General features: G+C 36.2%; 1 protein-coding gene across 3 annotated transcripts in view; it reads left to right on the top strand.

Moving 5' to 3' along the window:
- The window catches only part of LOC127934861 (glutamate receptor ionotropic, kainate 5-like), a 79,555-nt gene that overhangs the window by 64,802 nt on the left and 2,704 nt on the right, over positions 1-12,049 (top strand). For 2 of the 3 annotated variants that reach the window (XM_052532389.1, XM_052532388.1), the window contains exons 20-22: positions 2,461-2,686; positions 9,544-9,672; positions 11,186-11,352. In XM_052532389.1, the coding sequence (XP_052388349.1) occupies positions 2,461-2,686; positions 9,544-9,672; positions 11,186-11,352 (522 nt within the window). The remainder of the gene's footprint in view (positions 1-2,460; positions 2,687-9,543; positions 9,673-11,185; positions 11,353-12,049) is intronic. The other variant, XM_052532390.1, reaches the window with a different exon arrangement.

Genomic DNA, 12,049 nt, shown 5'->3' with positions numbered 1-12,049 from the left:
TAAGTGTAACAGCAGCAATCACATGGCATTTGTAATAACATGTACATAAATTGTTTATTTTGTATTTGCCTACATTATGTATTTTAACAGTGTTATTATTGACCAATCATTATTGCTTCATTAGTTTTTATATAATGCATTTTAAGTCATTTCAAAGGCTATTGATGGCTTAGGTCTATTTTTATAGCAACAACAACAACAAAAAAATATCACAGTATATTAATACTTTGTCAATTATTATTTGAAGCAACAAAACCATGGTTAATTTGCAGTTACCATGGCTACAAAAGCAATGATTTGTGGTGTTATTGTTAAAACAATGAGTAATTTTCATAAGGGAACCTGAAAAAAAAAGACTTTCACAGGATTGTGCCTGAAAGTGATAAACAGGCCTCATATTTACCTAAATGATTTATACTTTATTTTAATATATATTAAAAATGTATAAGGTTTGCATTGTAGCTGACACCTAAATGAGCACATTACAATTGTTTTATGACTGCAAGTCTTTCTTTTCAAATGCTATTCAGCTTTAAATTTGCGTTTGAGCCCATGTGAAAGAGTAGCATAATTTACATATGATTTACAGATTATTTTAATAAATATCAAACATTTAATTCAATTGTGCATTATAGCTGACACCTACATGAACAATTACAGTTGTTTTTATGACTATAAGTCATTCTCCTCAAATGCTACTGATGTTAGAAAAGTGTAAACCAATATCACATGTAACTTTAGAGAAGGTCCCTAAATTTGAGACTCGTCCAACGTCAAGCCATTTTTTTTAATGTGTAGTTTTCCTTTCTCTTCATGGATTGGATTCATCCATCAATTATGAAAATTCAGCCGCAAACATGAGGTGCCAGCGGTCCCGAGCGCGGATGTGAATGGAGGAAGTTTTTTTTTTTTTTTTGGAGCAACTGGGATGGTGCCCCCTCTGGGAGTTGGTGCCCTAGGCAGATTGGGTCAGTTCGGGAGTTCGGAGCGGGATCGCGAATCATTTGAGTCAGTTTGGGGATCGTGAATCATTTGAATCAGTTCGGGAGTTCGTAGCGGGATCGCGAATCATTTGAGTCATTTATGGGATCGCAAATCATTTGAGTCAGTTTGGGAGTTCGTTGCGGGATCGCAAATCATTTGAGTCAGTTCGGGAGTTCGTTGCGGGATCGCAAATCATTTGAGTCAGTTCGGGAGTTCGGAGCGGGTTCCCGAATCATTCGAGTCAGTTTGGGGATCGCAAATCATTTGAATCAGTTCGGGAGTTCGTAGCGGGATTGCGAATCATTTGAGTCAGTTCGGGAGTTTGCGGGAACGCGAATCATTTGAATCAGCTCGGGAGTTCGGAGCGGGATCGCGAATCATTTGAGTCAGTTAGGGAGTTCAAAGCGGGTTCGCGAATCATTTGAGTCAGTTTGGCGATCGCAAATAATTTGAATCAGTTCGGGAGTTCGGAGTGGTATTGCGAATCATTTGAGTCAATTAAGGGGATCGCGAATCATTTGAGCCAGTTTGGGAGTTCAGAGCGGGATCGCGAATCATTTGAGTCAGTTCGGGAGTTCGGAGCGGGATCACGAATCACGGAAGATTCGCGCTCGTAAATTTTCAATTTGCCCATAACCTTTAATTCGTTGCTGCCAAGTGGGGTGGCTGAATCCGCCCCTGGTCCTTGCTGAATAAAAGATTTCATTTCTTAATTAAAAAAAGAAAAAAAAAAATTACTGTTCAAACCTTTGAATGGTAGTTTAAATATTAAAATGTTTTAACATTTGTATTACTAATTTGTTGCTACTAATAAATACCAATGCTTATAATAATAATAATAATAATAATAATAATAATAATAATATCCATTTTATTTAATAATATTTATTATGAATAATATATAAGTAATATTTACATGCTCATAAATCCGTTCACAATACAGCTTTCTCAACTACTAATTGTATTCATTTGCCTAGAAAAGTAGTTAACTAGTCTGCGGGTCAGTGTTGACCTCATGTTATTAATATAAAATATGGGCTGAAAATTCAAAAGCCAAACCGAAATGCTCCATATGCACCACATAAGCACAGATAAAGTCATGTGATGCACAAATAGTCAAAACAAATCCTTTAATTGAGGTAAAACTAATAGACTAGTCTGTGCATGTGATTGGACTGATGTTAATGCATCATGTCCTGTTTATGGCAGTAAGCAACTGGCCTAGTGACTCACAGCCACATCTATATTCACACTGGTGGCCAAGTTCACTTCCCCTATTGCATTAATTATGCATTATTCATCTTTCTTTGCCTTACACGTTCACTTTCTTTCAATCTGTTACCTTAATTTAGTTCAATCTCAATGTCTGTCAATAAAATGTCTCTTTATTCATTCACCTTTCACTGTGTCACTGCAAATATGATTTCATCTTTGATTTTTCGCCTCTTTGTCATCGCTGATGACAAACCTACTCAGAACTCGCGCTACCAGACGTACCAGCGCATGTGGAATTACATGTACTCCAAGCAGCCCAGCGTGTTCGTCAAGAGCACGGAGGAGGGCATAGCACGGGTTTTAAACTCCAGGTACGCCTTTCTTCTGGAAAGCACCATGAATGAGTACCACCGACGCCTCAACTGCAACCTCACACAGATTGGAGGCCTGTTGGACACCAAGGGCTACGGCATCGGCATGCCTCTGGGTGAGTAGAGAGGAATGGGACGTGACAAAGAAATAAAGGGAGAGAAAGGCTTCAGGTGGGATGGAAAGGTTTAAGAGAAACTGAAGCCTGATTTGAAGCTTCTTATAGAAGTAGAAATACTGTTGAGTGTCCAGCATGAGCATGAGGTCTTTAATGCAGTATCTGAAGAAAGCCAGTCATCATTAACCTAAGCTGTAAAAGCGGAAAATAAATGGTGGAATTATTTTTGACTTAAATCTTTTGATTTCTTATTTTGAACTTTATCTCAGAAAGAAGAAGAAACTCTGAGGTTCTTTGAATAAATGATTCTATTGAATAGGCCTCAATGGAGAAAGGTGTTTTTGTAAAGGAGTTCCTGTGGCTCAGTGGTAGAGCATTGCGTTAGCAGCGCAAAAGGTCATGGGTTCAATTCCCAGGGAACACACATACTGGTAAAAAACATCACAGCCTGAATGCACTGTAAGTTACTTTGGATTAAAGTGTCTGCTAAAATGCATAAATGTAAATGAAAAGGGGTTTGCTTGGTCAGGGAAAATGAAAAAACTTCATTAAACGGTTTAAAAATGACATGATCGTGAACATGCTGTTATACGTGTGGTAGTGAGTCCAGAATCTGCATCTGAATCAAAAACATGTGAGGAAGATGCAGAAGTGAGCGATCTCGTATGTATGCATATGCATATGAAAAACAATGCGATCATAAACAATAAACAGCATAGAATGGAAAACTGCCTAATGTTACCGAGTGAAATGGCTTGTTTGGGTGTTGTTGATGGGTGTTGATGGAGTCGATATACTGCATCTTTGCTTTGACCATCCTATAATATATGATCCAGATGTGGCATTTGATAAAATTTAGATTTTCTCTGCTTTTTGCTAAAAATGTTTTATTTTTTTATTTTTTTTATAAAACTTCCCTTTATTAAAGTGTCAATGAAAAAAAATAAGCTTGAAGCTAGAATGAAACATAAACATAAATATTCTTGGGACCATTTAATTTTAGTGAAAATCATCAAAAATGCTGGCGGTGGCTGGCAACTTTTAAAGACTACTGTAAAAATGCTACTGTAAAAACCTGTCCATTGGTTAAAAGTAGTTTTCCTTACTATATGGTGAATAAATGTAATCGAACTAAACTAATGATTTCAACATGTCTTCTCAAAAGCGACAGAAAAAAAAATTCTCAGCTGCAGAAATTGAAGTTTTATTATCAGAAGTTAATTCAAAACGCCACGTTTTATTTTCAAGCGTATATAGTGGCGTATCAGGTCCTAAAAAAAGAAGCTTGGCAGCATATTAACAGATGCTGTTAATGGAGTTTCATCTGTTAAAGGCGGGCGTACACCGTGCGAATTCGGATGGTCGGAAGATCGTATGTCCACGCACACGGCACGAGTGAGTTTATCTGAAAATCGTACGGACGAGATGATATACGACACGATTTTACAACCTGCGAATTCCAGAAGCAATCGCACGAAGTTGATAGACGCGTTCGGCTTGAAGCAGCGTTGCACGCACAGGTGATCATTCTGTGCGTGCAGCGGTGCTTCAAGTGGAACGCGCCTAATATCACTGCTCTCCCTCTCTCATAACTGCAAATAAAATATTGATACGAGCCATGACTATTTCCTACACGTACAGGTTATTTTTCAGCAATAGGAAACCGGGACGTTTGGTTACCCTGTGTGTGTGTTCTTGTAAATGGTTTATAAATATCTGAAATGGGTATTAAAATGTAAACATGGTTTGTGAGGACAATTACTGTGCCCTCGTAAACCAAATGGCTTTAAAAAATACTATACGGTGTTTAATAGAAATTTTAAACATGCATTTTTCGTGATGGATAGAGGTAGTGTATTGGGATATACAGTATAGAATACCGTTACGTTTATGGAGAGTCCCTGTAAACTACATATGCGTGTGTGAGCGAGAGAGGGAGAGAGAGAGAGAAGGCATTGGAATACGTTGCTAGAAACATCATACAGCGCTCGCTGTTCCTGACACACTTCGGCTGCCGTCTTCGTATTTCTTCTTCTGTGGTTTTCCTAGTTCGTGATTGGTCAACTTCAGATTAATCAACAAATCGGATTGTTCAACCGCACAAATGGCACGAATTCAAACCGATAGCTCACAAACTTTTTAGACATGTTTAAAAATGATCGGGAGGTCGGGAAGTGCTCGTAAGCCACTCTGCTCGGCTCGTAATTCATCGCAAATGATACGAGCCGCGACCATACGAGAATACGCGATTTCCACACCATTGAAAAATATTGCATGCGAACTCGTAAAATAAAAAGCAAAAATCGCACCATGTACGCCCGCCTTTAATCGAACAGACCCAGAAGTGAAAAGAAAAACCGTATGTTATTATTAGACTATATATAATATTTTTTTCAAAATGCTGTATAAATATGTACCCGATTATGAATTAAAATGCAGCCATTTTAATGAGCATAACGTTGAGACGTTAAACACACTATTTACGCATGGCTGGGAGCAGGTGTAGATTTCTTTCATACCAACTAACATTTGGAAAATACAAACGTTTTAATGAATCCAAAAATTTACGCCAGAACCACTTTACACGCGATTTACACAAAAATTCGTTCTGCTCGTGTTTCATGAATGAGACCCATTGTTTAATTTATAGTGAGAAAAACATAAATTGACATTCCCAGAATTTACTGTGTGACACTTTGATGATTATTTTGTTGTTTCTTCTTAGTTTTTTTCTTATATTCAACAATATCTTTTGTTCTCTCTCCATTATCCCTCTGCATAAAAAGTCCAAAAGTCAAATAGTGTTTTAGTTCTGACAGAAATAAACATTATAATGGCTCAGAGAACATCACGCAGACAAGAAAGCCGCTGTGACAATGATAGCATCTCTTCACGCTCTGATTTTGCACATTTCTCTGTAATTCTTCTCCTGGATAGATGGCTTGCCACTTTCCACCACCCTTGATAAATAGCAATTCTGACTTTGTCTTTGACATTTGACATTTTCAGCAATTATTCTTTGACAGACAGAGATATGAGGGAGAGAAGAGGAACAATTTATGGCGTATGTGTTTTGCATTGAGCACTTTAATACTTGCTAGTGGGTGTTACAGAAAGAAAAGGCTGGAAAAGAGAAAACGTGGGGTCTTAATCTCAAATAATTGGGCAGGGTGAGTAAGTGGACTCTATTGAGCCACTGTATGCACTGGAAATGTTGAAGGGCTTGAGTGCAAAGGGGCTTGTCAGGTCAAAATTTAAGAAGCTTCCATCCAGCTGTGAACGTGAAATAGGCCGAAAAAGTGTTATTGGCATCATGTGGTGATTTCACACAGCAGGCCTGCTGCTCCAATTCCCCAAGCTAATCTGTTAGATTTTTTTTTTTTAGCATTCTTTTAAAATCGGATCAGCAAATTTCTTAAATGCAAAATGTCTTTGTTTCTACTGTTGTCTGTACAGTTAATCAGTTACTTGTATTGCTTTTTATCCTGTATTGGATCCCCACCTGCTACATTTGGCATTTGTAAGAAAATAGAGAAGTGCTTAAAATATGTGTCCAAGATTTATAATCTAGATTATAAAAAATTGAATCTATCATTAGTAAAATACTTTTTTTGTTTATGCTTTTTTAACCTCATGACAGCATGCAAAAGTTTTGCCTAAAGTGAGCCCCTGTTCATGTTTGGCATTTGACTAGTCACCAAATGCTCTTGCCAGTAACACCAAGTTTCATGTCTCTTAAGATTTGTCAAGAATTGTTTCATGTCTTTGACGTGTTACACTTGAACAGTGTATATCAGAAACCTTTTAATAGCTCTTTACTGACATGCTCTGTGGCTTTTCTGATGAAATCTGATGAAACCTGTAGAAGGATTTAAAATGGTGGAAAATCTAATTGGACAGAAATTGAAAACACTGCAAGCAATAAAGCAATAAAATACATGAGCAGTGCACAACCAACACTGTTATTTTAGCATTATTTATATATTTTATAGAATTATTTTGAATGAACTTTTCTTTTTATATTTTCAGTTTTTATTTAAATTTCAGTTTTAAGTTTTAAAAAATGTTATGTGATTTTATGTTTATTATATAATATTATTATATTATATATTATATTATATTATATTATATTATATTATATTATATTATATTATATTATATTATATTATATTTCTGTATATCTTTTTAGTTTAATTTATATTCATTTCAGTTTAAGCAATTAAAGTACTTCAAATTAAACTTAGTTAAACTCAGGTGGTTGCAAAGGCAACATTTCTCATTTTCATTTTTTTTCACTGACTCCCATTATGCATGAAAAAAAAAAAACTTTGGTTTTTGATCCCTTTAAACGAAATGATGGCTCCAAAATGTTGAGAAGTAGTAATGAGGATAATCTTGTTTTAGCAGATAAGATTATGAGAGTATAAGTATGAAGCAGGAATGCTTATGAATACTCACAAACCTCAGTGGTGAACTTGGTGAATAGATGTGGTGAGCAAACTGGAAGTGCTGCTTGCTGTTTTTGATCTTCTGCCTTCCAGGAAGATCAGTCCAACAACCTCATGACCACTAGCCTAAACCCTCCTCCAAAATATCACCATACACTTGTAATCGCATGATCTCGTATCTAGATTTGAAATGAGTGCCCAGGAGCAGCATCCGTCTTCAAAGACTACCTCCAGGTCATAGAATGTCTTCCAGGAGCTCAAACATTAATTCCCTCCTCCCCGTATGAACTCATCTCTTCAGGTCACCGTCCAAAGTTCTGCTGCCAAGTGATAAAACCCTCTCATCCTCTCATTCATGAAGAAGCTGGTCACCATGGACACCCCCCATCTGCTTCCATAGCAACCTGGAGTGCAGACGGTGTCACCACAGTGTCCTCAGACTGGGTCAGACTGTAAAACATGAAAGTGACTAGTTGATTATTATTTCACACCCGTACAGTACGAATGTCTTCCTTCTATAATGCCTCACAATTAGGATCAGTTTGTTAAAGATTAGCTATATAAACTATGAAAAAAAAAAATAAGTATTTATTAATGTTGTATAATATTAATTTGAATATATTGGTAAATTCATTTATTTTAGTTCATATTAGATATTAAATCTAGGTGGGTGGATGAATGGATAAATGGATAGATAGATAGATAGATAGATAGATAGATAGATAGATAGATAGATAGATAGATAGATAGATAGATAGATAGATAGATAGATAGATAGATAGATAGAATAATAATCTAAATAGAATATCTATTTCAGTCAAAAAGTTCATAGCATTATTGTAGTAAAGTTGTTTGTGAATACCTTTTCATGTTTAATGTCCAGGATATGCTTTTGTGATGAATAGTCAGGTTCAATAGTGAAGTTCAGTGGGATCATTTTCGAATAAAACAACAAATATTTAAACTTCTCAAAAAATGTCAGTACTGGAAGGTGAAAGAAATTCCTTATAACCTGAGACGACAAGCTTAGAATGTAATTACAACCAAGCAATGCAATATCCAGTGGGTGACCTTTCAAAACCATGGTGTTTTAAATTCCAGCTTTTTTCTTGTTAACAAACATACGTATTTGCAACTAATTATATAAGATATAAAACAATAAGGTTAGCAATGACATAATCTTGTTGGAAAAACGTGCCTCTACTTACTAAAACACTTAACTATAAATAACAATCCACTGCCAATTACATCTGAAATTATCACTAGTGGCGGAAAACACCAACAATTTGTATTCTTTTCTCACAAATTATTATTACAGGGGCAGATTATCAATTAAAAATAGCCTTGCACAATATTAGTTGACCTCAAAACACATTTACTATATTGCACGATTTGTAAGCCTATCATTTTTTTTGCAAGATTTACCATGTTACCATATTGCTTGCTAGCTCACCTGGTTAATTGACGGAGAGCAGTTGGGTATGAGTCCTGTGATACACGACACCGTAAAACAGCTCAAAGACTTGCAGAAGCATGCTAAAATGGCATGGTTGCTTCAGCAAACTTTTAGGATAAATCTGAACATGCTTTCAGCACCACTCACTGGACAGCTCACTTTTGAAAGTAGTGTGAAACATGCAAGAAGCAATGCCACAGGCAGGTTTTTTCTAAAGGGGTTGGTACAAAAGCAAAAGTTTTTTAAAAGCTTGCATATTTCTAAGTTTACATGACATGAGAAAATTGCAATTTTAAACACAGGGCTTAATGTAAGTGATATTGACTCATTTAATAAATGTATTGAGAGTACTATGCTAGGGTCCGAAGATGTGCATCTGTAAGGTACTTCATTTTCCCAGCCTTTGAATGAAAAATAAAGTAATATTCAGTGACAGCGGATCCATTCCAGTGCATATCTGCAGTGCTTAATTTGAATTAACATCTTTTAATTTGATGAACACATCCTTCCACATCACATCGTCATTAGCGTGACATGATAAGCTGTGATACAGTAATGTTTAATGAAGGCTGATGTTATTCTAACAAGTTAAATAATTTGGATTAACCTATCATAACATTCATTTTGATTCTGACACTGGCTAATTTAACTCATTTGCACAACATTAGTTGACTTAAGACATACTTATCATGTCTTAGCAGTTAGCATATGTAATCTGACACATTAAACCAGAATGCTAAGAGGACAACACTGGTTTGGCTCATTTCTTATAAACGTGTTATGCATGTGTTATTTGCTAAACTGTTTACTTTTTGTGTATCAGTGCTAATCTAACCTCTCTGTAACTCGAATCATAAGGTTATAGATAGGTTTTGGACACTTGTCAGCTGTTAACCCTGGGAGTGCAGTTGACTGACCAGCTAAACTAGCCAATTTCATTCTCTCTCTTGCAGGTTCACCATTCAGAGATGAGATTACATTAGGCATACTGCAGCTGCAAGAGAACAACAGATTAGAAATCCTAAAGCGTCGATGGTGGGAGGGTGGAAAGTGTCCTAAAGAAGAAGACCACCGAGCCAAAGGTGAGTGAGATTAACGGTCCTGGATTCCTCTTGGAAATAATTAAAGCCTTAAAATGTCAAGGATACGGTCATTTCCGAAGTTTCCATTTGGTTGTAAAGACTTTTTGTGAGTGCAATGTCAAAATGATTTTTAGAAACAAACATGGATAATAGAAATCCATTGGTCATAAAGTGTGGGAATTCTCTATGTAGTGTCTGCATGGTGTGATTTGTTTACCTGCAGCAGCCTTCCCTAGCCTGCCTAAATATATCCTGCTCTTCAAATTAACATCTATTTTTTTTTATATATATATAAAAAAAGAAGTTTTACTCAAAACACACAAATATTGGCAGTGTGGATTTGATTTCCTGTCGCTCTCTATATTTTTATAATGATGTAATAAATGATGTAATTAATGATGTATATAAGATATACTACATCAATCTGATTCAAATAACAGTTGCTTCTCAGTGTTCATGTAGCTCAATTGGTAAGCATTGCGCTTATCAAGCGCAAGGTTGGGGGTTTGATTCCCCCGGGAACACATGATAGGTAAAAATTTATAGCCTGAATGCACTGTAAGTCACTTTGGATAAAAGCGTCTGCTAAATGCATAAATTAATTTTTTAATTTAGTTCTGCTAATACTGTGAGTGTTTATTTATGTGGTCTGGTGACATTTGCATTCTGTTTGTTGTAGAATCATGTGGTTTGGAGGGAAATGGTAGCTATTTGGTGCACAGGCATGAACACACATGCGTGTCATTGTAATTTCTCTAGAGTGGTTCGCAAAGCTTGTAGATTCATCAGAAAGTGACATTTACAGTCTCTCAGGGTTATTTACAGGTCTGCAAGAAAATGTCAAATAATATGAGCTTCATTTTTTGTGATTCAGTACTGCTAAACCCAGAGTTATTCTGGGTTTCCACTTATTTTTTCTCACAGTTTTTTAAATGAGTGTTTCTTTGTAAGTGAATTAATTGATCACTGGCAACTAAACCACTTGAATCCTGGTTAAGAGACGGTGACAATCCCTGTCTGTTCTCAGCTGTTGTTGCTTCAAGATTAAAATTTTAATGGTGACCCAACACAGAATGAAAGTTGATTATTGTGTAAAATCAAAAAGAAATTCTTCTTCTTCTTTAAAGATATTTCTCCTTCCTTTTATACTCCCAGGCCAGTGGCTACTGACATTCTTCCCACACAGTCCTGCAAATTTTAGGTCTCATTCCCTCATTATTACTACTATTATTTTAATCAGTTCATTGGAAAAATATAATTTCAGACAATTATTTATTTATTTTTAAAGAGAAATAAAAAATTGCACTTCTCAAACCACCTGGCGTCATGCTTCCACTGATAACTCTAAGGAATAGCGCCTGCACACACCTACACCTCTGAATTATAGTTTAATAGGATCCCTCTGGAATCCTGCGGGAATGCAGATCTCTATTCAGATCCAGTGTGTGTGTGTGTGTGTATGGATGGAAGGACGTTTCTGTGTGTTGCTCACATTTCTTTGTTTTTCCTTCAGGTCTAGGTATGGAGAATATCGGCGGGATATTTGTTGTGCTGATATGTGGACTCATAATAGCTGTTTTTGTAGCCATTATGGAGTTTGTGTGGTCCACGCGCCGCTCAGCCGAGACAGATGAGGTACGCCCTCACTCCTGCCCCGTCCGAAACCACAGACACTCACGAGTAGGTCACAACACCACCCAGTTACGCCATCTGTGTTTGTGATGTAACTTTTCCATAGCTCTCAGTCAGTTTGCCGCTCGTATTTCTGCAGGTCAAACAGTGAACATGGCTTTAGCAGCAGCAAGGTCATGGGTTTGATTCCCCGAAATGCATATAAGTTGCTTTGGATGAAAAAAGGGGGACAAGTTGTTTGGAGTATGCATGAATGCTATTACAGTATAAACCATTTTTAGTATGTTAATTCAATTAAATAGAAAATTGTATTTTTTTAAGACTGAAGTTGAGAAAGAAAAAGGAAAGGAAACTATTTTTGTTGTTTGCTGATGCAACTAGACAGATGGAAAAAATAAAGACTTAGTTCTTGAATTGAAGACTTTACTATGAAAACGTTCTTCAATGCAGATTTTTTTTCTGTAGATCAAGTGGTAAAGCATGCCATTAGCAACAGCAAACACTTTACTGATATAATATGTATCTTGAATGCATTGTAAGTCGCTTTCTACCAAATCACTATGGGGCCTCAGAAAACTTCCAAGGGGGCCTCAAGATGACTCAAAATGATTTATAAGACATAAAATAAATCATTAAAATAAGCTGAAACAACTAAACTAAACCCCTCTTTGAAGAACCAGAATTAATTTTTGTTGAAATACCAGGAAATATGATGTCACCTAATTTTAATATAGAACTGGAAGAC

The sequence above is a fragment of the Carassius gibelio genome, chromosome A19 (assembly GCF_023724105.1).
Source record: "Carassius gibelio isolate Cgi1373 ecotype wild population from Czech Republic chromosome A19, carGib1.2-hapl.c, whole genome shotgun sequence".
NCBI lineage: Eukaryota > Metazoa > Chordata > Actinopteri > Cypriniformes > Cyprinidae > Carassius > Carassius gibelio.
Note: the sequence above shows the minus strand (reverse complement) of the source record. Positions and strands in the feature narration are given on the sequence as shown.